This window comes from Panicum hallii, chromosome 5 (genome assembly GCF_002211085.1).
Source record: "Panicum hallii strain FIL2 chromosome 5, PHallii_v3.1, whole genome shotgun sequence".
NCBI lineage: Eukaryota > Viridiplantae > Streptophyta > Magnoliopsida > Poales > Poaceae > Panicum > Panicum hallii.
The window spans coordinates 3,841,513-3,867,321 of record NC_038046.1 but is presented as its reverse complement, the minus strand read 5'-3'; the positions used below and the strand labels follow the sequence as shown (position 1 = coordinate 3,867,321).

Genomic DNA, 25,809 nt, shown 5'->3' with positions numbered 1-25,809 from the left:
GCTACTTGGATTGCAGTGGCAGAGGCAGGATGTCATTACATCCCGGGCTGAAAACTAATCGGACAAATACCAAATGGTTCACAGTTTCACACACCTAGGCTGAACAAAACTAAGTAGGGCACATGCACGATTAAAAGAAGAACTTGAACTCATTGGTGGACGGCAAAACAGAACCGACGAAACATGGCAACCGATGTATAATAGCAGAGCGGCACCGAAGCTAATACAAAACATTGCAAGGTGTATCATACTTGCCTCCAATAACCCCTAGAGATCACATCACAATCAGACACTATGACATTGATCCAGATTTCAAAGGCTAGGGTAACTTACCTGGGGGACACCGCATTTTGATGCTGAATGGCGCCGCGGAGGACCGCACGGGGAATGAGCCCATGAGGAACCGACGCAGCACCGCATTGGCAGGGACGGGGTGAGTGCAGGAATTACTGCAGGCACACGAATGGACCCAGTTCCATCTTGTCGGGGACCGTAGGAGGGAAGGGAGTGCGGCGAGCGGCGGCGGCACGGCGCAGTGGCGGGTTCGCGATGAGCGCGGTGTGAGACGGTTCCTCCGTGGCTCGTGTGCAGCTGGGCTAAATACCAACCGGAAAATCCAAACCCCTTTGCTCGACGCAGTTTAGGGCTGCTGCGAGTCTGGCGAGAGGAAGAAGAGGCACCCAAGCAACGCCAGGCCAGGCGTGATGCGGCGCGCCGGCGAGCCGCGGCGGCGGACTGGAGATAGTTATCGAGAGTTTTGCAGAAGCACCCCTGAATTGGATCGCGATTACTAACCGCGATCCTATTTGTTTCAAAATACCCCCTATGTATTTACATATAACCTCCTGAATTGGATCGCAGATATTTTCAATATAGACCCTATTGTTTACGAATGATCCCCTAACTCGGATCGCGATTAGTAATCGCGATCCGAATATTTTCAAATTGCCCCCTACATTTGTCATATAGCCCCCTGGTTAAGTTTCTCCTTTCCCCGGCTCCCGCGAAGCCCACCGACCGCCGCCGCCGTCCTCCGCCGCCGCCGGAAGTGCATAGGCCCACCCATCTAACCCACCAACCCCTGTCGTCGTCCGCGGTCCCAAAAGATCCTCAATCACATGCTCCCGCGGCTATATCTGATCGGAATTCACCGGCCACGGGCGCGTGCCTTCCGCCGCCGACTGCGCTCGCACCGGCTCGGCATAGCGAGTTCCAGCGGCGGGTTGCGGAGATGCCACACTCGTACGGGCCTCCGATGGCTCCTGGAGTCGAGAAGCGCGGAAGTTGCTCGGTGAAACGATGCGCCAGGTAAGGACCGGCCGGCTGACATGGAAGGGAAGCTAGCAGTTTCAGGGCGGATGGCGGAAGCCCTCGTCGGAGTAGCCGCTGCCATTGTCGTTGGGTTGTGCCTGGTCCGGCGAGATGGAGTTGCTTCATCTGGATCCGCGTCCCCAATGCACATAGTGGTGAGCTGTGGCCAGCTTGGAGTTACAGAGCTGCTCGTCAGAGCTGATGTCAACTTGATGCTCGTGTGGTCCATGTACCAGCTCGATATGAATTCGGTCAGGCGTGTTGTGCAGCGAACATCGAAGACGAACCGGCAAAATGATGGATTTAATTCTCTGTTCCGGATTTCGAAAAAGAATTTAGGATTTAGGGTCGTCGTCACCTTTGTGCAGGAAACAGCATAGAGATATGCAGACGGAGTGATCCAAATCCATCGAGTTAGCCTTGCTCACTGCCAAGGAGTGTATACAGCAAAGTCTTTACATATCTAGCTCCAAGGAATCTATAGCACTTTTGATGGCAGAACGTTATGGAAGGCTCATGCTGAGGGAAAACATAAATTCTTCACTTTGTTACTGCTTCAATCTAAGATCCTGACAGCCGACAAGCTTTTTGCTAGAAACTGACCTTGTGGTCCAGTTTGCATCTTATATGATCAAGAATTGGAGACTGCAGTGCACTTGTGTTTGAATTGCAGTTTTGCTAAGGAAGTTTGGCACCTGGTTTTCACTTGGGCGAACCTGACTTTTCTTCTATTCAAGCAGGTGATCTCGATCTTCAGTTTTGGTGAGCTCCGGTGCTGAAGCCACATCCCTTCAAAAAACAAAGATCGGTGGCGGCTATTTTGATGGTTACAGCTTGGAACATTTGAAATAGTAATAGAAGAATCTTCGATAATAAATTCCTGCAGCCGGTTCAGGTGTTCGGTCTGATCAAACCTGATTTGTTGCTGGGTGTGGCGGCCTATGGAAGGCCTGAGCTCCCTTAGTTCTCCAATGTTTTCTTTTCTGCTGTTGTTCTTGAGTAAGTTTAGTTTGTTTTCTGTAATATGTCTTCTATAAATAAATTAGTAGAGGACTTCCTGCCAGCATGTCTGGGTGGTGTAGTTGGTTATCACGTTAGTCTCACACACTAAAGGTCCCCAGTTCGAACCTGGGCTCAGACAAAGTTTTCTGCTCAATTTTTTTTTCGACGAACTCGTGTCCGCACTTCTGTTCTTCCCTGCTTCAGTTTGTAGCAAACTAGAGATACTAATTCTTTCTCCATAATTTGAAACCACAATATCAGTTTTAGATTGAAAGATATACTAGACGTTTCTGTTTGATGATTGGATTGGATTTGAGATACAATCACATTATTTTATCAACGGGGCTCAGGCTTCCAGGACGACAAACAGAAATTTCAGGGAAGGATGCAGTGGTTCGTCGATAGATAAATAAATTTCACTCTCTAAATTATTATTTAGAAAGTTTTTCCACTCTCCAATAATTTTTCTATACTTAAAAAGCTATTTTCGTTATCTATTTTTCGCTGGCGAGAATTGTGGAACAAAGGATGACTATATTTAAATAACTATTCAGAGAAGCTGTAACCGTTGAAGGGTATTTTTTTATCAAAACATCTATTTCTAGCGATGTGGATATAGAGTCTCTGGAGTTTGCTCATACATTAATGCAAACAGTGAATCTCGCGGTAGCTGGTGAGAATTGAGCTAATTTTGCAGTGGAATTTGGGATCATTTTTCAGTGGAAAACAATGATGAAGCCAGTTCGTTCGTTCATCAGATCTCTTCCAGTCCAGAATGCTCCCGGTATAAAAAACGGAGAGCCGGCCAGGCAGCCGGCAACCATTTCAAAATTCGAATTCTCCCCCACTTCCCCGTGCTTGAATCCCTTCTCCAGTCTCCGCCCGCTGCCGCCACTCCCACGCCTGACGCCTCGCCTTCCTCGTCGCGCAATACCACCCAATTCGATCGGAAGCTGCCGAATCCTAAGCCCCATGAAGATTTCCGAGCTCTCCCCCGAGTACCGGCAGCCGCCGCCGCACGCCGGCCTCCTCATCGACCTCAACAGGGTCGTCGCCGACGTCGAGGCTTTCGACACCTCTGATTCCTCCTCCCCGGAGAAGCTCGCCGCCGATCTCCGCCGCCTCCTCACCAACCTCGCCTCCGCCGCTTCCTCCTCATCGGGCCTCGACGAGGCGTTCAGGCTCAAGGTGTGGCACCTCGCCTTCCGCCTCTGGAACGCGTGCGTCGACCGCGCCAACCACAGCTTCCCGTCGAGGGTCGCGGAGGCGGAGATCCGGCAGGCGGCGCCGGAGCTCCTCCTCGTCGCTGGCCTCCCGGAGGACATCCCCAACGCCCCAGCGAAGGCGGCGTCCTTTTTCCACCGCACCGGACTGGTCTGGCTTGACCTCGGCCGCGCCGACCTCGCCTCCGCCTGCTTCGAGAAGGCTACGCCGCTGGTGTCCGCCGCCGACACGGAAGAGGATCGGGCCGTCCTGCTGGACCTCAACCTCGCGCGGGCGCGCGCGGCGTCGATCGCGGGCGAGCAAGCCCTCGCCGTCGCGCTGCTGAGCCGGTCCAAGCCTCTCGCGGCGGCGTCTCCCGAGGGCGTCAAAGCCCTCGCCGAGGAGTACCTCCGCATCGGCCAGGCTGCTCTCGCCACGAAACCCCCGGATCCCGCCCTCGACGCGTCCAACCTCTTAACAGAGGCGCTTGATCTCTGTGAGAAGGCCGCGGCCTCCCCGACCACGCGAACGACCCCGGGATCCACTCCTGCAACTCCGAATCTCCAAGTGATCAAAGATCAATGCCTCCGCTTCCTCGCTGTCGAGCGTCTCGAAGCCAAAGACTACGAGGGCACCCTGCGCTGTATTAGTGTCTGGAGAACCTCGCTGGGGCTGGGGGAGGAGCACCCAAGCATTGGGTTCATGGCGCTGCGCGCGTGCCTCGGCTGCGGGAACTTGGTGGAGGCCGAGAGGGAGCTCCAGACGCTCATGGCGAACGCCGGAGCGCCGGACTTTGTGTGCGTGTCAGCAGCTGAGCTGTACCTTGCCAGCACGGGTCCGGATGCTGCGTTTAAGGTGCTCGTTGCGCTTGCCGCACGGTGCCGAGCCGGTGCTGCAGCTGCTGCAGTGAGGGTGTTGAAGAAGGTGGTTGAGACTGCAGGCGGCGGAACTGGGCGTGCAAGAGCGATTGCGGAGCTCGCGTCCGATGAGAGGGTGGTCAAGCTGTTCGATGGCCCTGCTAACTCCCACGAGCGCAACACGATGCATGCATTGCTATGGACCTGGTTTGCATTCTCTTACACTACTGAACTTATATGCAGTACTTTTTGAAAGAAAATGTGTGCACCTGCTGAACCTGGCATTGCAATTTGGAACAGTGGCACTGAGCATTTCCACGCAAAGAACTATGAGATCGGTGCGGATTTGATTGAGAGGTCAATGCTTTATGTTTCCCGTGATGAGGAAAGCAGATCCCGTCGCGCAAACTGCTTCCGAGTACTTTGCCTTTGCCATATGGCACTTCGGCATCTCGATCGAGCTCAAGAGTTCATCACTGAGGCTGAAAAGGTATTGATCTTTCTTCCTGTCGCTTCGTTGAATGATCTTGTGTGATGCTTCTTACACTGGCTCAAAATGTATATATCTGTAGGTTGAACCCAATATCCGCTGTGCTTTTCTGAAGGTAATAGTCTCTGTACACGCTGTCAGTTTTAGAGGGACCTCATTTTAGTGTAGCACTTCTTAACTAATACAGATATTTTTTTAGTTTAAGATCCTTCTGCAGAAGGAGGAGGAGGATGAGGCTATCAAGCTGATGAAAACCATGGTGGGTTATGTAGACTTCAACCCTGAGTTCCTGACTCTCGCAATTCATGAAGCTATTGCCTGCAAATCTGTTCGTGTGGCAATTGCTGCATCGACCTTTCTTCTAGGTCTATACTCTGCTGGAAAGCCAATGCCAATGACAGAGGCTGCTGTCCTCCGCAACCTTATAGCCCTCCTTCTCCGTGAGCCAGGATCTGAGGCTGAGATCCTGAAGTACTCAAGACGTGCCAAGCTACGGATGGCTGAGCTTGGCGTGGAAGCTGTTTGTGGGAAGGGAACTGTTGGGCTACGTGAACGGAATTGGTTTGCAGTCAATATATGGAATATGGCTATAAAGATGGCAAAGGAGAAGAAGTATGATTACTGTACTGAGTTCTTTGAGCTTGCAGCTGAATTTTTCAGCTCAGGTAATGGTGAGGATGATGCTAACCGTCTCTTGGTTTGCAAATCATTGATCATGAGTGTCAGTGCCATGTTCCTTACTGAGGAGCTAAACAAATCTCCATTATCTGACTCTGACCTTAAAAAGGGCATTGAGATGCTCAGTAGAGCAGGCAAGGTAAAAATGAAGCTTGCCAATTATCAAGAGTCACTGATATCTGTGTGTTCTTACGTCATTTGATTTTCTTGGACATTCTTTTGATTCATTTGTACTGATCTGCAGTTGCCTTCCACTCCAGTGACCTCTGATCAATTGGAGGATAATAACTTGCCCTTTCTTCATACCATCAACTTCTACAAGCTTCTCAACAGGATGGACACTACTGCACACCCTCAGCAGCTCCAATTAGTCAAGAATTTTGCGGCATCTAAAGCATGTGCACCAGGTCATCTTCTCAAACTCGAAGAAATAGCTTCTCAAGGTACCCAACCAAACCTACAGGTTGCTGAGTTTCTCCTGAAGACCTGCATCACCACTGCCCTTGCTTCTCACTCGCCAAACTATGGGATAGTCAGCTTTGCCCTTAGAAGGCTAGTGTGCCTTGCTGGTCTCCAAGACTCCAGTGGTAGCATGAGTGATGCAGTCTATGATGTATTTCGACAAGCTTACCAGATTGTGGTTGGACTTAGAGATGGTGAATATCCATTTGAGGAAGGACATTGGCTTACAACGACTGCATGGAACAAGTCAAGTTTAGCTTCGCGGCTTGGGCAACGTTCAATTGCTAGAAAATGGATGAAGATGGGAATAGATCTTGCTCGGCATTTTGAGAGCATGAAGCAGTACGTATCAGGAATGGAGGAATACTTTGAGCGCTTTCAGAAAGTATCTGGTAAAGAACCTGATGAATGTAGCCAGCAAGATGGGGCACCAAGTACTAGCTTGTCTGGTAGCGTGTCTCAGCCTGGATTAGCTTAGACATTTGTGAATGGTGGAAATTCATGGCTGGATATAAATAGAGCATTTGTTTGAATCATACATTGATACATACCAATATTCTTCATCTGATTGATGTGCACACACATGTTTTTTCATTTGATGACGAAAATTGTGCATCCATTCAATGATTTGTAGACAAGTATCTGGATTATTTTCTTGGCATATAAATGTCTCTGACTTTAAGTATGCTCGCGTGCAAGGAAAAGTCAACATTTTCCCTTACATTGGGTGATTCCCCCGTAAGTGTGTGGACCTTGTGTTGGTATAAGGATGTTCAATTTTAGCATGCTCATGTAGCCGTGTGTAGAAGAGATGTTGATTGTGTGCATCAAAACCTATTTTCACAGCAAATTGGTTTTCTTGGATGAGTTTTCTGTTTAAGACAATCAATCAGTGAACTCTGTCAGGACCTGTTATCATTTCATTACCATACTATGTAGACCTCATAGCCATCCAAGTTATTGTGGAAGAAAATTGGGGTTGAAGACGAGGAAAAAAAAAGACATAAGCATTCTACACAAACAAAGACCACCTATCTGACGTACACTATGCTGAACATATAATCGGGGGTAAAAGTGAATCCTTTTCCGTCATGGAATGACTGGTTTTCCTCTGTGAATATCTGTTTCCCTTTTGTTATGGATATTCTATTGCCTTACACAGGGACCAGGTTCTGCTGGTGATGCACGACCATAACCAGCTAGTGGTGCAGCAGCTACTCCTCTTTGGTTCAGTAAACACCTGAAGCGTGCCAATCTTGATGTGACTAATCTTGTGTCATTTGCAAGCTTCTCAATCGGGGTCCACAGTCTCTCTTCAAGGCAATGCAATGTAAGAGGATCGGTGAGTCAGAAATTGCTCGTACAGATGGTAGTGCATTCATTCATTCCTTGGTTTGTTAGATGAGTATGTGCCATTAAGTTGCATGCACATTTCATACTATCATAGGTTACAAGGTTGCATGTAAACTCTGCTTCTGTTACTCCGTGCCATGCCTTTAAATGATGTTTTTTGATATACTATATATATTAAATCTGTTGAAATTATGTGAGCAGTTATCTATGATTGTATGATAACCTGCAGAATTTCGCATGCCTTTGAGAATTTATACTATGCAGCATGCTCTTCTTTTTTTAGAAAACAACGTAGTAGATAGAAGTGAGCATTTATCTGTAACCTTTCTCGGTAGGAATTTTGCTGACAATCTTATTATACCATATGGGAATATGGACATCTGCATGCTTTTTCAACGTTCTCATTTTTTCGCTCACATGCCCATAGGTTAAGAATATGTTGGGTAGAATTTATCATTCTAAGTAGACCTGGTTGTCGCACAATGTTAAGTGATTGGAGTACTGTGTCACATACTCTATTTCTCCTAGATTCATATAAAAGAATAGAGGTGATCGTGCATTGAAAATAAGATTAGTTTGGATGATGATGCATGCATTAAATTTGAAATACTTTAAGGCATTAATCAGAAAGATCAGGCCTTTTTCAGTCACTTACCTGCAGCTGCTGCAGCACGTGGCCAAATTGTTTGTTCAATGTCTGATGCATCAATTTCCTCGCCCCACATGCATACTTCACCTCCAATAACCAATTGTTGCTGTTTTGTGTCATCTATACCTTTCAGGGGTTCGTTCATGTAAAATCCTTCCCATGAGGCATCCAAGTGATCCAGGTACCATTTATCCTGGTTGCTTACTATGCATCTGAGCCCTGCAGCAACAACTTTTGGTGCTACATCTTCTCCAAGCCTGTTAATTCGTGGGCAAATCTGCCAACTGTCAACTATTGATAGCAATAAGAAGAACTAGAATGAACTTAATATGAGTACAATTTGCAATGTACTCCCTCCTTTTCTTTATGGCGTATTAGGATTTGAAAAGGTCAAACTTTGTAAGTTTGTCCAACAATTAGTTAAACTATATGTATACAGTGGCTAAAAGTTGCATGCTTATTTCTGGGGCTTCATTAAGTAGCAAAATTTAGCCTGGAGGGCTCTGGACTGAGAGTTGTAATAGTTATTTTTGCCCAGAGGGGCGCTTAAGCTAAGTACTGTAATAACTATAATCTTTGTCCTCACATAATGAGATGGACAGGGGAGCTTGTTTTGGCTCTCCTGAAATCTTTAAAAAATTACTATAGCATGCTGCGAGTATAAACTCAAGGAAAGCATCATATAAAACTGGGAGTCAATATACTATTGTTGCAAGCAAAGAATTTCCAATGCTACAAATCAAGCACAGCGAGTAAAATACCAGTTATGCACCACGGTTTTACGATCCAGTTTGTCTCCAAAATTGTTAAATGTTTCTTCCCTGTAAACATGAAAGATGGCTGTTAAATTGTTAAGTGTTTATAACTTTTTGGTGCCTGTCAGATTGGCAAATAGGCGTACCAGTTAATGATATCATAGCCATGTGATATTGCTAGCTTTTGAGATTTTAATACGAAATCTCTGTATGCATCTGATACATTCATATGGTTATTATTCAACCTGTAAAAGGATTGTCTTCAATTAGTTGACTGATACAAGAACATGGCCAATTTATTTTCTAGTTATGATGAAAGGAAGTCACCAAAACACCGTTATCAAATTATGAATAATATACCATCCTTCAATGTGTGGTGTTTTGGTCCAGCAGCCTGAAATTCAGAGAAAGGAGTGAATGGGTATGGTTTATAGATCTATTCTATCACTGCATTATATCAACTGAACAACTGCAGATGCAATCCTTGTGCTTACTTGTGTTTACTTCATCACCGCCTAAGTGGGCAAATTTGAACTTAAAAACCTTGCTAAAATCTGAAAGACAACAGAAATTTTGAACTCTGTTAGGCAGTTGTGTAATATATTTACTATTTGCTACCAGTGGTGATTGTATGCAGATAATGTATTCAACATATGCGGTTCCCTATTTTTATGAATAACTTGCTCTTTCAGGACATGCCCAGAAACTAATGATCTTTTCAAATAACAAACTTAGGAGCCACTTCATTTTCGTTAACAAAATCATGATGTACCTGAAAGAATGCCATCAATGACTTCGAATGTAAAGTTTTTACTGACATCAAGTGGTTCTCTGCAGCTATCTGATGGCCACAATGATGGGTAGCCAACGCCCCTGAAAAGGTACAAATTTCACAATTTTTACTTGTTGAATAACTCTAGTGTGTCACCTTGAATAGCTTCAATGCATAATAATGGGTATGGGTCTTCTCCACCGAATGATTCCAAGTGATCTGGAGCATATTATTTGTATTGTACATCAATGAACATTTGAACATAATGAAGTTACTTACCATGAACGGGCATGGCCAGGAACATCAATCTCAGCCAACACATTTACACCTCGCCTTTCAGCATACCTGCCAGGAAGAGGTCTAGCTACCTGAGTTTTATGATAACATCTAATGGAGGGTGAAAAACGGATACATTGAATATGCAATAAAGATATTCAGCATTTGACTGACAAATCAGCTTGCTTGTGTGTGTGCTTGTGCGTGCTGACAAATGCTGACAAATCAGCATTTGACTGACAACTCTGAAGGTGTAATTGAAGTGCATTTATATTGTTTTCAAACCATACTGCTTTAGTTCCTATGTGTCATTGCCTTGGCCCCATTAAGGGCTCCATGTTGGAGACACCTAAAGATGTGGCTGTTAAATTTGCAAACTGTTCCGTCTCATGTTTTGTTTATTTTGAATACCAAATTCTCCTCTTTATGTACATAATTGTTGAAATTACAGAAAGAAAATCCTTCTGCTGGACATGTTTGCGATGTTTCCATTGTTTTGAAGGCAATTACCTCTAATTATTCAGTGTTGGTATAGTATTGGTATTGTTAAATTTCGTAATATTGACAATGAAAATAGAACGCACCGTACAATGTCAGTTGCATCGGACATTGTATATCTCTCTGAATAAGAGTATGAACCATTCCACAGTTTGGGGTATGAAGGTATTTCAATGGGAAAGGATTGCTCGTCCACGATGTGCCAATGGAGAACATTCTGCATGATGAAATAACAAAGGATTAACATACAGTAACTGGAACTGTATTTTAAGAGCATAAACAGATTACCCAACAACAGTCCAAGTCTTCTATAATCTATCAGTCAAGGAATTAAAATTGAATGGCCATCAAACCTACCAATTTACTGTAGGTCATTGCATCAATCACTCCTTTGATTATCTTAACAGGTAGGTAGTGCCTTGCAGTATCTGCCAGCATATATAAGCTTAAGTTAATGGTGTAATGGAGCCACTGGAAGTCCACATCAACATTCGGTATGTAGAAGCTTGTGAAAGGTGGAAATGCTGATTATATCTAACCAATAAGCAGGCCCCGGTAAGGAAATCTTGGTGTGTCAGTAATTATCCAAGGAGCTGAATTGAGTCCAATGAGTCGTGATGTGAAATCAAAGTAACACAACTGACCAAATGTCTGCATTGATTAAAAGGGTTACTGTTGGACAGGATTGTGAGCTTAAATCTTGCTTGCCTTATATATTGTGCTTGTCCATGGACCATACGAAGTACTTACCTGTAAGCCATGAAGTGCTCCAAAAACGGTTTGAGCCTGCAAAAATATTGCAAGGTGTCATCAGCATGAAACGATTTGAAGTAACTTGCACTGTGCATATAAATGATAGATGTGAGCTCATAGTTCTTCAAAAAAAAATAATAATGTGAGCTCATTGCTGGTTCCACTTTCTCTTTGCAGCCTAATAAGGTTTCCCATGTCATGGAAGCTTAAACATAGACACCTTGGGAGGGGATATTGCATTTCATCGTTGACTTAATGTTATATTACATGATACTCATTATGAGATTAACTTGTGATTTGCTTGCAAGGGTCCATCTGTTTACTTGTATTATATGTTAATTTGTATTTCAGAGAATTACAAGACAAGGCCTATCAAGATGGTTTTGGACAGCAATATGCATGCTACAGGAGACACTGAAGGCATGAACTGAACTAGGATTCTCAGAATTCATTATCAAGAAAAAAGATTGTAGAAACTACATGTAAGCTTCAAGTGTTGTGCATACAGTGGATACACTAGATGATGCTATTATATAAGGCTCACAACATAAAACAATGAGCTTTTTTTACTAGCCTCAATTTGTGCATACAGTGGATCTCCTGTAGTTGGAACAGTCAAGTTATATGACTCATCTGCCCCAAACTTGAGCTGCAGAAGATGAACAATGCGAAGTATTTAATTGAAAGATGAAAAATGCAATCTGTAGATGGACTTGCAGTTTGTCAGATCAAACAAGCAGGTTACCTCATCTTCAGGTGTATGGACAACTATATTAACACAGGTGAGAACCAAAGAACTTGGGTTTATTCCATCGATGGCGTGGTTCAGTGTGATCAAATCAACCATCCTCTGGAAGGCATCCTTCAGGATTGATTTCTCGTCAGAATAGGTGCTTCCCACCATTGACATTGTGATATCTTTCTTGATGTAGAGCTTCTGTGTTCCATGGGACACCGTCTTGGGCATCGGCCACAAGTCGATGTTGTCAGCGGCGATGCAGGATCCAATCGCCAGAAATGCTAGCAGCAGCCTCAGAGCCGGTGCCATCTTTGCAGAGTGGTGCGTACCCCTTCTCTACAGAAACTGAAAATGCCTAGAGTAAGAAAAGAATCAATGAGTTGTGAGTTTTGACAGGCATCTCGCAACCACTGCAGGTGACACAATCTTTTCTTGGCAAGCTCGAATGGCCAGCCTCACCTCAGAGAAAAAGAAATGATGGAAAAAAGAGAAGTCGCAAGGAAGAATGCAGCAATCTGCAAGCGCAAGGCAAGTACCTTTTCTCTCTCCTCCTCCAGCTGTCTGGAAGAGAACCAATGGGAAAGCAAGTTGAACTCCTATCTTAGGATGAAGACGAGCGACGAGGAGGTATATGAGGAGGAGGGCCACCACGGGCATTGCAGACTGGGGTCGAGGAGTGGTTAGATGGAGGGAAGAAAAGGCATGCACAGGCACTGGTCTGGTGCACTTCGGTGACCCAGAACAGGCCAGTACGGATGGCCAGGCAATCAGCTCAGCTCACTTATGCTAATTTTGGTAGCTCCACTGCTCCTGCTCCATATAGCCTATATGACCCATGGCTCGCTCATAACAAATACCTTTGCACCGTAGCAGTTTCGTGACAAATACGTGCCTAAACGCCGGCCACGTTCTTCCATTTCGTGCTAATGCATTTTTCTTTTTGACATAATATGAACCGGAGGCACCGAGTGATGATTTATCGATTGTATATTCCTGGTTATTTCGCAGATCGCTGTGGCTGCTGTTGGCCTGTTGTGCTGGCAAGATGGTGGGAGCGGGTTGTGGTGGCTAGTAAAAAGGCGTGACAAGGATCTGGTTGGTAGGTTGATCACACTTTGTTGCCCGTTGTCACTGTCCAACGGAGCGTCATGGCGCTGCGTTGGCCTTTCCCTGCTGCTGCTGGTGGTTAATATTGTTGGCCTTCCCCTGCTGTTGGTTAATTTTTTGTTTACATCTATTTGCGAAAGCTGTTAGCTAAACTAATGATGGCTACTAATGTATGCAGCCAAAACTGCGATTAATTTTAGTCTAAGAATTGAAAAAAAAACTTTGCAAGATCAAACAAGATGTCGGCCCTGGTAACAAACTGAGGTATATCTGGTTGTTTCCTCAGGTGGTGGTGGCATGGACGCATGGTGCATGGCTTTGCAATAGTGGGACGATGTCGCGTCCGATTATCCGAGCAGGATTGAAGCTACTAACTCCTCCGTAGGTGAGTCATCCTTAAGGAGTTGGCACACGGAATTTGCGTGCTGGTAGTGGCTGGCTGAAAAGATGGAAGGATTGAAGGGTGCGCAAGAAAGGGACGCGTTGTGGACTGGTAGTTCTGAATCCCACGGCATGAACTTGGGCCGGGTTGCTTTGGGCAAACGGCTTATCCCATTTTTGCTGATCGGGCCCATGCACCTGAAACTGGACCGGACTGCTATATTTGGCCCATTATCAGTAGTCAGACGTTGTCTCCAACACTATCTTGTGGATTGGGTCCAAAAAGGTTAATGGTCGCACAGTAACATTATCTTGTGCTGTACGGTCATTGTATCAATCACTCTAAAGAAAAGTACTTTTTTTGACAGAAACTCTAAAGAAAAGTACTAGTAGCTGATGGTGATTGGAGAACAGCAAGCCAAACCTAAGTCTTGTTCGCTTGAACGAAGTAGTTGCTGACTAGAAACACATCCCAGGTCTGCCTAGGCGGGTTGAGACGTACCCAACCCACCACTGCAGTAGTGGTCAAATTTGCCCTCTCGCAAGAGTCTCACACGCCCAACCCAACAATCTCAGGGCATTTGGACTGCTAGTTCGACGATGCGGCATGTTTCCACGATGGTCGTTTCAAATGGTCAAAAGTTTAATCGTCTTGTAGCCAGTTTCTGCTGATGGTAGTAGAAAGCGAGGTGAGGTCGATGCAAAACCTAATTGCATGAGCCTCCGATCTTGATCCCAATTGCAGAAAGAGAAGTCGGTGAATGCTCCACCAACTGAATGGCTCCAAACGGTGTAGATTCAGAAACGGGATAGCTTTAGTTTCAGTTGATCGATCAAGTAGCTTTCGTTATTAATTCTGGAGACGCCTTTTTGAAATCAGGGCTGAAGTTTCGGCTCATTCACGAATTTTCTTCAAATGGCTTTGTTTCTTGATTTCGGAAAGTTCAGGGCGTTCAGCAAGTTATATTCTTTATGAATTTTGGAGCACTTCTCCCGTTCTCCGGATGGGCTGCAAGCTGCATTGTACAATAACTTGGGTTAGCTGATGCTGGCACCTCCTTGTATCTAGTGATGGTATATGTCGGTGATCCTGATGAGACTGGAGTAGTTGCATTTGTCCACAAGTCCCAGAAATACGCCCCAATCTTGACGTGTATTCGCGGTGAGCTCCAACCCTGCGCCGCTTACGAAAATCCATGCATCCTTCAACAATTCAGTGACCAACGATCAGCTCCAGCTCATCATGCAAAGCAACGATGGCAGTCATGGACACTGTGCATGGCTGTATGCTCGCCACTGCTACGCATCACTCGACAAAAAGCAGTATACGCATGGGAACTGCGTACCCTGACACGAGAGTTGTTTCCAAGAACTCACACCAGACACATACTTTGTCAAGCCTCCAATGGTCAATGCCGCATGTAAAAGTTTACTAAACCATCATGGTCTCGTCTCCCAGGTTAGGTTTCTGAATCTCGCACTCAGCTGCTTACCACCTCCTGCAACGCTCTCAAATTCTCCCCCTGTTTTTTTCCTTTCCAAAAAACACGCTCTCGATTTCTTGTTCGCCCACTTAATTCCTTCCCAAAATGTTTTACGCCATGCCAACCAGAGCCGGAAGATGTCGCCATTATAAATACACGTGTGCAACTCATCACATCATCGAACCCATACCTAACTATCACCTGCAAGCCTGCGGCGTGCGTCCCAGCTCGTCGCTCGCGTACGCCCGGAGGCCGGCCGGATCGGAACTCACATGGCCATGGCCAAGCCGCTCCTGAGCTTGCTCGCGCACCTGCACACCGCGCTCCTGTTCCTGCCGGCGGACCCGGCCGCCGGCGCAATGTACAACGTGCTGCGCTACGGCGCCCGCCCCGACGGCGCGGCGGACGCGGCGGGGCCCTTCCTCCGCGCGTGGGCCGACGCCTGCCGCTCGACGCGCCCGGCCACCGTGCTCGTGCCGCCCGGCCGGTACCTGGTGTCGAGCGCCACGTTCACCGGCCCGTGCCGCAGCCACGCCGCCGTGACGTTCGCCGTCGCCGGCACGGTCGTCGCCCCCGCGGGCTCCGGCGGGCGCGGCTCGTCGGGGCTGTGGATCACGTTCGAGAACGTGGACGGCCTTGTCGTCTCCGGCGGCACCCTCGACGGCCGCGGCCGGGCGCTCTGGGAGTGCAGGCGGCGCGGGCAGGGAAGCTGTCCGACCCCGGCCTCGGTACGTTCGTCGACGAAGCTCGAATCCTGAAGGTGTGTTCGCTACCCGACGATCATCAACAGCTAACTTTTGCTCGCCGTACTTGCTTGGTCGCAGTCGCTGACGATCGCGAACTCGAAGGACGTGGTGGTGGCCGGGGTGCGTTCGGTGGACAGCGAGCTGTTCCACCTGGTGGTGCTGCAGTGCCACGGCGTGACGGTGCGCGGGGTGACGGTGGAGGCGCCGGCGGACAGCCCCAACACCGACGGCATCCACCTCCACATGTCCAGCCACGTCTCGGTGTACGACGCCAGGATCAGCACCGGCGACGACTGCATTTCCATCGGCCCGGGGAACTCCCACCTGTGGATCGAGCGCGTCGCCTGCGGCCCCGGCCACGGCATCAGGTACGTCGCCGTCCGTCCATCGTCAGTTCGTGCGTCGGCCAGGTCGCCGCGACGCCCGGTGATTTGTCTGCATGAAAAACGCAGAAATGCTCTCATTTTAGGAATTAAATCGAGAAAATCAAAGCGTAGGAATGGTAGCTTGAGCTAGTGTCTATATGGAAATCAATCCGTTTTAGCTGCTGGTTTGACTGAAACGGCCTTGAAAAATCTTACTACTAGAAGTTAAGAGACGCTAGCTGCTGGTGGTAGCGTTAGTGGAAACAGACCAGACATGGCGTGTACACAAGCCATTCGCATTCAGTTGGGATTTTACCTAATCTACCCACTAATTTAATGATCTGTGCGATTAATTATAGCATCGGGAGCTTGGGCAAGCAGGAAGGCATGGCAGTGGAGGCGGTGCAGAACGTGACGGTGAAGACGACATGGTTCACCGGCACGACGAACGGCCTTCGGATCAAAACGTGGGGCGGCTCCAAGCGCGGCTTCGTGAGGGGGGTCACCTTCGCGGACGCCACCATGTCCGGCGTCGACAACCCCATCATCATCGACCAGCGCTACTGCCCCACAAGCGGCGGCGGCGGCTGCCCCGGCGGGAGCTCGAGCATCAGGATCAGCGACGTCAGGTACGTGGGCGTCCGGGGCTCGTCAGCGACGCCCGTGGCGGTGAGCTTCGACTGCAGCCGGAGCAACCCGTGCAGCGGCATCCGCCTGCAGGACGTGGCGCTGACGTACCGGAACCGGCCCGCCGCCGCCAGGTCCTACTGCCGGAACGCGCGGGGGAGCACGCTCGGCCTCGTGCTGCCGCCGAGCTGCCTCTGATAGATCAGACGACAGCGCCGAACCAGATGGATCGTGCATCGCCACGTCACGTGTATATAGATGCATACGCGTCGAATGTATCAAGTATATGTAGTGAGTGCTTAGACTATACGGACGGCACGCATACGTGACACCGTAGATGGAGAGTAGAACATCTGTTGGCTGTTTTGTTCTCTCTTTGGCTTTTCCATAAAATGATTAGTAGATGGCAGTGATTAGGCACATACAAAAGCTCACTTAGGATCGATCAGCCAGATTGCACCGTGTAATTATCTAACATCATCTTACAAGCTAGTACTCCCTCCATTTCGAAATGTCGATCGTTTTGATTTTTTAAAATTTATAGATTTTGCTATCTATCTAGATATAGATACATAGCAAATATAATGAATCTAAAAATTCCAAAACGACCTACATTTTGAAATGGAGGGGGGTAAACAGAGAGAGTGACGTGCAAGCTGTTGCGAGAAATGCTTAAACAAAAGATGAAAAAAATAGACCTGGGCCGTCTTAGGGTGTGTTCGTTTTGTAGGGTCTAAAGTTTAGATGTGTCACATCAAAGAGAATCTTGTCATTTAGAAATATCAAATAAAGTCTAATTACAAAATTAATTGCAGAACCCCAAGGCTAATTCGCGAGACGAATCTAATGAGGTATATTAGTCCATGATTAACAGATGATTACTGTAGCATCACTGTGGCAAATTATGGATTAATTAGGCTCATTAAATTTGTCTCGCAAATTAGCACCAATCTGTGCAAAAAAATTTATAAACAGATTTTATTTAATACTTCTAAATAGCAAGATTCTTTTTTATGTGACGGGTCTAAACTTTAGAGGGGAGAAAACGAACACACCCATAATGCAAATGCGCAACCATTTTTTTGTCTGACAGCCGTTTTCGATTTTGTTGTCTCGGCCAGCTGTATCCAGAGGCCCAACAACGATCAGGCCCACCGCGCCCCGCGGCCTTCTTGGTGCTGGCACACGTAGCAGGTAGCACGCGCACTCTCCGCATGGCGCAGCCAAGCGCCAATGTTCGGAGTCGCGATTCGAGGTGTCGCAGAAGCACTCCGCCATGGCCTCGTTTGACGGCTAGGGTTCCACTCTGGTGGCAATTCGGAGGCAAATCAGGATGCGATTTGGCGATTGGTGGATGGGTTCTTCGTAGATTAGTTTATCAAATCGATGGGTAATGATTCGTTTCCCAATCCATTCTCATTCACTCCCTCGATGCATGTCTCGGTTATTCATGATGCAATTGAACAAATTCTAGTATTTATTCCGATAGAACAATTTGTTCTATTTATTCCAATTCCATATGCAACTAATTTATGTCTAAATTATGATTATTGAAATGAAATTTAATTTCAAAGATCCAAACGGGCCTCACGTTTCCGGCGCTAACGAAGGAAGAGCAGAAGAGAGAGACGGGCCTACAAAGAAAAAGGAAGCTGCCCGAGAAGGACGGAGAGAATTCGGCCCATGAAAAATAACTGGCCCGGCGCCTGAAACCCGCTTCTCGATCACAGTAGGCGAGCTACCTGGAATCGGACCCCAGCAAGCCCCCAACCAACCTCCTAACCGTCCGATTCAACCACCAACCGGCGCCACGCCGGTGGGGTCGGTACCCTGTCCCATCGCGCGCCGCGCAGCTACCCGCGCACAAAATCCTGGCGAATCGCGCGGAAACTACCCGCAGAAGAACGAGGCCACCACCCGAACCCCAACCTGCTGCTCCGGAACGGGAACGGCGTCGGCGGCATGGAGAGAGAGGCATCGGCGGCGAGGAACAGGAAGGTGGTGCTGCGCGGGTACATCGACCGCGCGCCGAGGGAGGACGACATGGAGCTCGTCGACGGCGGCGACGTGGCGCTGCGCGTCCCCGGGGGCGCCGGCGCCCCCACGGTGCTGGTGAAGAACCTCTACCTCTCCTGCGACCCCTACATGCGCGGCAGGATGCGGGACTTCCACGGCTCCTACATCCCGCCATTCAAGCCTGGATCGGTGAGCTTCTTCCTTCAAATTTGTTTCCTCAACTTGGGCTCGGTTTGTTAGTTGCTGAAGCAACCGGTTGCGCATTGGTCTTGTGCGAACTGCTAAGTGGACTGAACTTGTTCACTGATTGATCGAACGATTTCTTGATCTGTGAAGCCTATTGAAGGGTTTGGCGTGGGGAGGGTGATCGACTCCACTCATCCAGGATTCAGTGCTGGTGATTTTGTTTCGGGGATGACTGGTTGGGAGGACTACAGTCTGATCACCAAGCCTGAACAGCTCAGGAAGATTCATAAAAGTGACATACCGCTCTCTTATCATTTGGGCCTACTTGGTTAGTTCATTACCTATGTTTATTTTCCAAGTTTTTATCAGTTACAATCTAAGCATAGACGGCACGAATGATGTGGCTGTTGAGCAGCAGCAATCGGATGATGTTTTTGGTTGGAAAGACTAACCGAGGTTGAACAGAATCATTGCATATAAGGGACATGAAAAGGAGAGTTGGATGAGGGGTAGAATGCAGGATCAATAAATTATTTCAGCTCACACCTTGTAAACAGAATGCCGTGGCAAGATATAAATAGACCGAATGGGTAGAGGTTATGTGATTGAAAGAAATGTGGAACTGTACATCCTTGGTTGACTGAATTATCACTAGCATTGTCACAACGAAATTTAGTCTGCACTGTACTGTCATCATCGCAAATGATGCTTCTGAAATTTTATTTCCATGTTATTCTTCACTCCAACAAGCTTATGTCTTATTATTCCCCCCACAGGCATGCCTGGTTTTACAGCTTATGTTGGATTCTATGAGATCTGTTCACCAAAGAAAGGGGAATTTGTCTTTGTTTCTGCTGCATCCGGAGCAGTTGGCCAGATTGTTGGTCAACTTGCAAAGCTCCATGGCTGCTATGTTGTGGGAAGTGCTGGAACAAATCAGAAGGCACGTACTCATACTAGTACCTGTTTTCTTTTCAATGAAAATTCACTCCAACTAGTAGTTTGCATTGTCTATTTAGTTCCATCATCCAGGATCCACAATATCTTTCAGGTTGAGCTCCTGAAGGAAAAGTTTGGATTTGATGCAGCTTTCAATTACAAGGAAGAGCCGGACTTGGCTGCTGCCTTAAAAAGGTCAGAGTCTCTCCTCCTGCGTAAAATGGTGCCGGCTTGCATGAACAACTGATGAGCCAAGCTAGGATCACACAGAAAAGAATTAACTTTTGATGGATGATGAACCCTTTCTGTGAATTATTGATGAACAGGAAACTATATGTACGACTGCATTGTATGACTGGTGATCAACTTGGCCCATAGTTGCTGGAAACTTTCTAGCTCATATGTGTGGCACTACCAATATGAACCTACGTAATCATCTGATAATATAAAAAATTGCATCTAACTAGACATACTATTCCTGAAGATACCTTATTGACATAAAGCAGTATATCTTATGTTAAAAACTGTGGAACTGTCAATGTAATGTACTACTAATCTATATGTGCAAATATTTTCCTGTCATGTGATCAAGTAAACTCGACAAAGAATACTTTCATATCTGTTTTTTTTAAAACGAACCATGCAGGAGAGCTGCCGATTATATTAAAAAGAAGAATAAGCCCAGACTGGGCAAAAAGAAGAATACTTTCATATCATGCATTATTATGCTGCGACATTGATGCGCCAATGCTTTCCTGTGTAGGCGCTTTCCTGAAGGTATTGACATCTACTTTGAGAACGTAGGGGGGCCAATGCTTGATGCAGTACTACTCAACATGCGGATACACGGACGCATTGCAGTGTGTGGGATGGTTTCCCAGCACGGGGTAACTGCTCCTGCTGGGGTCCACAACCTGTTCTCCCTTGTAAGCAAGAGGATAGAGATGAAGGGATTCATCCAGAGTGATTACCTCCACCTGTTCCCACAATTTGTCGATGACATCACCAAACATTACAGAGACGGCAAGATTGCGTATGTGGAAGATATGAGCATCGGGCTGGAGAGTGGACCTGCTGCCTTTGTTGGTCTGTTCAGTGGTAAAAATGTTGGCAAGCAGGTCGTGTGCGTGTCACAAGACTGAAACCTGTGTACATTGATCCTAATTCCAGAACCTCTGTTGGAAAGAACTAAGAAAATTGAAACCTCCCGTTGAGCGGAGCAATTGCATGTTTCCTGATCTTGTTCAGAGTTTAGATTTTACCTTCACTTTCTCCACTTGTTGGGTACTTGGGAGTATGTTGTCTCTTTGAATCTACTAAGTGAAGTCAAGTATTGACTACGTGGATTCTTTTGTTCTGACTTTCGGAAAACAAAAAAGAAAAGAAAAATAAAAAGGAAGAAAAATGGTTCTCAAGTACTCCATCATAGATAGTTTAGTCACTGTCCTCTTCATAAATAGCGATTGCGATTTTGATGGCACGGAGCCCGTACCCGCTGCCTGCTGGGGACTTGGTCGAAGTGATCAATTTATCTTATCGCCGAACCAATCTAGAACTCTGTTGGAGGCACAGACAAATTTTTCAGATCGATTTCCTTTTCTGGGCAATGTGAGTCTTCGGAGACTGGTCAGACGGGACGACTCCGCGCAACGCCAGATCTTACTAAGTGAATTGTCTGCAGCTCTGCAGGACTAAGGGTGGAAAAAAGGTCATTCTCCCCGGATCTAAACAAGCTCCTCTTTCTTTAGGAGCTGTGCGCACGTGCTCATTCATCTGTCGATGCTACCGGCTTCTGTTCTATGTCTGCGTGGTATCGAGCTGGTGAGTTTTCAGGCATGCCTCATTTCGTCGTTAATTTACGGTATTCTTGCAAAGCGCGAAACTAGATGTTGAACTCTTTCTGTAGCATTGAAACCTTCTGCATAAGCTTGTAACTTTGAGTAATATATACTTCTTACTGTTTTCTTTCAACTGGTATCCTGACAGAGCATTGGCATGATAGAGTCTTCATGAGCATGGACTTCATGATCGTCTGGCTGCTTCTCATCCTAAGCAGCTTATCCTCGTGTTCTGGTACCGCCAGTGACGTCCTGTGCTTGCAGCACCTGAAAGAATCGCTGGGTGATCCTCACGGTGCGCTCTCCTCTTGGAACTTCTCCCACAACGCCACGGAAGGCCACCACGACATATGCGGATTCACGGGTGTCGAGTGCTGGCCTGACTACTGCAAGAACCGCGTCATGTTCTTGCACCTCGGCAACCTGGGGCTCCAAGGCTCATTTCCTCGAGGCCTTCAGTTCTGCACTAGCATTACAACCCTGAACCTGTCAGTCAATAACCTCTCAGGCCCCCTCCCTGCGGACATCTCTCTGCAGATGCCATGGGTCACACATCTACACCTCTCGCACAACAGATTCTCAGGTGATGCGCAAACTTTCTTCAGACTTTCTCTGTATTATTAAGTAGAACTAGTACTCCGGTGATACGCAAAGCGTTTCTTAAAAAGAAGTTCCCCACAGGTGAAATCCCGCCAGACATCTCTCGGCGGCTGCCGTTCGTCACGTTCCTGGACCTTTCGAACAACGGTTTCTCCGGCGAAATCCCGCGCACCATCGCTGACCTGCCGTACCTGAACACCCTCAACCTTCAGAACAACCAGCTCGCCGGCCGGATCCCGGAGCAGATCGGCGACCTCGCTCGGTTAAAATCACTGAACCTTTCAAATAACTCGTTGTCAGGTCCCATCCCGGGTTCTCTCCGGAGGTTCGCGGCCGAAGATTTCGCCGGCAACGACGGTCTCTGTGGGGTGCCACTGGACTGCAAGTGCAAGAAGCGGATGCGGCTCGGCCTGCGCAGGGTCAACGACGCTTCCAGCGTCGGCGCCGCGGTGGGTTTCGTCGTGGGGTTCGTGGCGGCGTTCTACTCCCAGCACTGGTTCGTCTTCGTCTTCTCCGGCCCTGCATCTGCTGCGCGTGCGTGTGATGCGTCGGAAATTATCAGCGTCTAGCCAGTAGCCACTGGGCAATGTGTAATCGGTGAATTGAAAATGAAATTGCCTTTTTTGAAGTGGCCGTCATTACTGCCCGGCATGGTATTGATAGAGAAGAGAATTGAAATTGCTTTGCGTATCTTGAATTCTTGATCCATAAATCGGGCTACGGCCGCAGATGGTGGATTGGTGGTGGCGCGCCAACGTGGAGAGCAAGTGCCAGCCGACTCAGTCAAACACGGCATAGACTCCAGTGGGAAAGTGCGAGCCGGCCCAATATGACGTGAGAAAAATATATAAAAGCTAAGTACTGCCCGCCGGCACGGCGACGTCCTCCCAATCCCATCTCCTTCGCTTTCCACTTGTACACTCCAGCTGCTCGCCGCCACCGCCCTAAATCGTCTTGCTGCTCTCCGGCAGCCACCTCCACCGCGCGCTCACGACCTGCCGCTCGGTCCCCGTCATCCTTAAAACCTATATCGTTTTGGCCAGGCCGACCGTCCAGCTCGTCCAGCCCTGGTTTCGTGCAGCCTCCTCTTCTTGTCCCGTCGGGTTCAGGGTTGCTCTATCTAGCACTCTGCAAGGCGCCATCTCGTCTCCATCCAAGACTAGTTGGACCGTGCAGTGATGCCTTCTGCAGTTCTGCATTGGCTGGATCAACTAACAGCCGGTAATATAATTCTCCTGAAACACATCCTTCGTTTCATAATTTACGCCACTGTTAAACGTCTAGTGATGCTGGTGCCACATGGAGAGAAGAAAATAACTAATATTTTGACTTCCTGTCTTCTTTTTTCTCACCTAGTATGCATGAAGCTCTGTGGCATCACCATATTTTGTGCCTATGCAGTATCCATATTGCTTCGTTGCGAGAGGAGCTTTAATTTTGAGTATCCTTTCACAGCTTTGAGCAGGTGATATCATACTTGGGAACCTTCAATTTGTTGGCTGGCAAACTCTGAATAGGATAAACTATGTCTTGGATGGTCTGGTATCAGGTTCCTCCTCTGGTTTCTGCTTTTGAGCAGCGGCTCATCATTCTGTTCTGGTTCTGAACTTGATGTAAGATGCTTGAAGTTGAAGACTCTACAGAGCTCAGTGATTGATCCTATACCGGTGTGGAATTAAAATCCTCGTGGAATTTTAGCACCGTCATATGCTCCTTTACCGGTGTGGAATGTTGGCACCCTGATGAAGAGAGGGTCCTCTCGCTGCGTCTCAGCAACATGGGTCTCGAAGGCCGGTTTCCTCAAGGTCTTGAGTACTGCACAAGTCTAGTCACCCTTGACCTGTCAAGTAACAATTTTTCAGGGTCCATCCCTTCCGACATCGCAAGTCAGCTGCCCTATCTGTCAGCTCTGGACCTTTCATACAACATTTTTTCAGGTGAAATCGCTCCTGGCATCTCAAGTATAGCATACCTGAACGGCCTCTACCTTCAGCGCAACCAACTCAGGGGTCGGATTCCTGGAGAATTTGGTGTGTTGGATCGGTTAACATCGCTCGATGTTGCAGACAACTTGTTGTCAGGACCTATTTCTTGGGCATTACAGAAGTTTCCGGCTTCAACTTTCGCAGGTAACCCAGAGCTTTGCGATGCGCCGTTGGATAAGTGTCCCAGCAAAACGAAACGGAGGTTGATGATCCATGACGAGTCCGTTATTGCTGCGGCTGCTGGGTTCGTCGTGGGCTTCGTGGCGGCCTTCAACTTAGCCCATGTTTTTGTCTTCCCCCAGAAGTTCCATCGTCCCAACTTGTTTCTTCGCATATGATCGAACCGATTAATCAGAAGGGCAGTCTCACATCGAGCACCACGATCCGATTAACCAGAAGGCTGCGATACGTTTTCACTTTCTCACCTAGTTTACTAGGTAAGTAAATGCAAATGAGTACGTATAAAATACGTTAACTAATTAATTACGATGGTATAACTTTCTAGTTTATTTCTTCTTCTAAATTATTTACGTAAAATGTTACTCTATTTTATTTTATCATTTTTTTGAGTCGGCCAAATAATTCAAAATATATGTAACTTTCATCCCGATTTGTAAGTGTAGCAACCTGATAAATACATCTTTTGGTTAGGGTGCAGATTTCTCTTCTTGTTCTTGTGCGAGAAATGTTACGCAGATTTCAACAAAGGCACTTTCCGAATTGATTTGAGATATTGCCGTCCGTGGGTGTGTTTCTGTGAAGTAGTAGGCTGGTCTGATGGTGTTCGTCAGATGGTGGCTTAAATACTACGCTGTATCCCTTCAAAAAAAATACTACGCTGTAAACTGATGCCACGTTCTTTTGCTTTCTTCAGACTGAGGGCCATCGTCCCTAAAACTCTAAAAAAAATTACCGTCCGTGGTGAACCTATAACATTTATATTTATCTCATCTCGGCGTTCCAAAAGGATTCATCCAATTCAACAATATCAGAACCCAGCGCAAAGAAACGCATCTCATCTGAAGAGGATTTTTAGGATGCACAATACGATCATATACTACTATCTGAAAAAACTCGTATGCAAATATCGTACGATCAAGATTTTTCTATACCATTGAAACATTGATTAGTAGTATAAAGTATTATATCTGGATAGTATAAGGGCATCAGTAATGTTGGAAATAAAGTGTTAGATCTGGACACACGGGACTGTCCACGGGACTGTCCACGTGATACACTTCTCCTAGGATACGGAATGGGACATGACCTACGCTCTACATCTATTGTAACTACTCGTAATGCAGTAGAATTACTCGTAAACTAGTCGGACACGGTAGGAAACTATATAAGTGCTGACAGGGACCTCTTTAGGGACAATCATCATTAAAGGCAATACAAACCACGCAGGACGTAGAGTATTACTCTCTCAGCGGCTCGAATCTATCTAAAACTTTACGTTCCTTTGCACCTTCGAGTTCCTAATCTTGATGACACCCTACCTACAAACTCACCACCTCTGGAGTATCTCTCGGTAGGCGTAGCGGTAAAACACCAAGATGATACCCTACCTACAAACTCACCACCTCGGAAGTATCTCTCGGTAGGCGTAGCGGTAAAACACCGATATAAGAAATTTTAAGATCTTAAAGCCGGCCTTATACATAACAGCACCGGTCCTAAGAGGGCAAAAGGTAAAGACCCGGCCTTAAGCTAAAGATCGGGCCATAAGCAATAAGA

General features: G+C 47.0%; 5 protein-coding genes, 1 long non-coding RNA gene, 1 other non-coding gene and 1 pseudogene across 10 annotated transcripts; 7 read left to right on the top strand and 1 right to left on the bottom strand.

Moving 5' to 3' along the window:
* Positions 1-2,378: 2,378 nt before the first annotated feature.
* On the top strand, positions 2,379-2,452 carry TRNAV-CAC. The gene has a single exon. It is a non-coding gene; the product is annotated as a tRNA-Val (tRNA).
* A 532-nt stretch (positions 2,453-2,984) lies between these two features.
* Positions 2,985-6,777, top strand: LOC112895114 (TPR repeat-containing protein ZIP4). The gene is made up of 5 exons (XM_025962993.1): positions 2,985-4,580; positions 4,674-4,863; positions 4,946-4,978; positions 5,063-5,680; positions 5,786-6,777. Exons 1-5 carry the CDS (start codon positions 3,043-3,045, stop codon positions 6,479-6,481), a joined length of 3,075 nt encoding a protein of 1,024 aa, XP_025818778.1. The 5' UTR covers positions 2,985-3,042; the 3' UTR covers positions 6,482-6,777.
* Positions 6,778-6,896: 119 nt separating this feature from the next.
* Positions 6,897-12,465, bottom strand: LOC112895115 (beta-hexosaminidase 3-like). Of its 2 annotated transcripts, XM_025962995.1 has the most exons (15): positions 12,335-12,465; positions 11,805-12,143; positions 11,634-11,708; positions 11,057-11,092; positions 10,846-10,957; positions 10,664-10,734; positions 10,393-10,523; positions 9,812-9,877; positions 9,533-9,633; positions 9,255-9,314; positions 9,121-9,154; positions 8,907-9,005; positions 8,767-8,826; positions 8,012-8,262; positions 6,897-7,316 (listed from the first exon to the last, which is right to left on the bottom strand). In XM_025962995.1, exons 2-15 carry the CDS (start codon positions 12,105-12,107, stop codon positions 7,150-7,152), a joined length of 1,566 nt encoding a protein of 521 aa, XP_025818780.1. In that variant the 5' UTR covers positions 12,108-12,143; positions 12,335-12,465; the 3' UTR covers positions 6,897-7,149. The 2 variants fall into 2 exon arrangements, with proteins under 2 accessions (XP_025818780.1, XP_025818779.1); XM_025962994.1 differs by lacking the exon at positions 12,335-12,465 and having other exon boundaries at positions 11,805-12,188.
* On the top strand, positions 11,702-12,857 carry LOC112895116. The gene is made up of 4 exons (XR_003229141.1): positions 11,702-11,841; positions 11,992-12,119; positions 12,215-12,593; positions 12,807-12,857. It is a non-coding gene; the product is annotated as an uncharacterized LOC112895116 (long non-coding RNA).
* A 2,191-nt stretch (positions 12,858-15,048) lies between these two features.
* LOC112891441 (polygalacturonase-like) lies at positions 15,049-15,528 on the top strand. The gene has a single exon (XM_025958294.1). The coding sequence runs from the start codon at positions 15,049-15,051 to the stop codon at positions 15,526-15,528; it is 480 nt and encodes a 159-aa protein (XP_025814079.1).
* A 216-nt stretch (positions 15,529-15,744) lies between these two features.
* LOC112892961 (2-alkenal reductase (NADP(+)-dependent)-like) lies at positions 15,745-20,989 on the top strand. Its single transcript, XM_025960075.1, has 6 exons — positions 15,745-15,882; positions 18,393-18,713; positions 18,861-19,038; positions 19,487-19,653; positions 19,762-19,844; positions 20,413-20,989. Exons 1-6 carry the CDS (start codon positions 15,760-15,762, stop codon positions 20,789-20,791), a joined length of 1,251 nt encoding a protein of 416 aa, XP_025815860.1. The 5' UTR covers positions 15,745-15,759; the 3' UTR covers positions 20,792-20,989.
* Positions 20,990-21,207: 218 nt separating this feature from the next.
* On the top strand, positions 21,208-22,751 carry LOC112892957 (probable inactive receptor kinase At1g27190). 3 transcript variants are annotated; one of them, XM_025960072.1, is made up of 3 exons: positions 21,208-21,470; positions 21,752-22,070; positions 22,169-22,751. In XM_025960072.1, exons 1-3 carry the CDS (start codon positions 21,429-21,431, stop codon positions 22,654-22,656), a joined length of 849 nt encoding a protein of 282 aa, XP_025815857.1. In that variant the 5' UTR covers positions 21,208-21,428; the 3' UTR covers positions 22,657-22,751. The 3 variants fall into 3 exon arrangements, with proteins under 3 accessions (XP_025815857.1, XP_025815856.1, XP_025815855.1); XM_025960071.1 differs by having other exon boundaries at positions 21,652-22,070; XM_025960070.1 differs by having other exon boundaries at positions 21,636-22,070.
* Positions 22,752-23,265: 514 nt separating this feature from the next.
* LOC112891436 lies at positions 23,266-24,410 on the top strand (annotated as a pseudogene).
* The last annotated feature ends 1,399 nt before the right edge of the window (positions 24,411-25,809 follow it).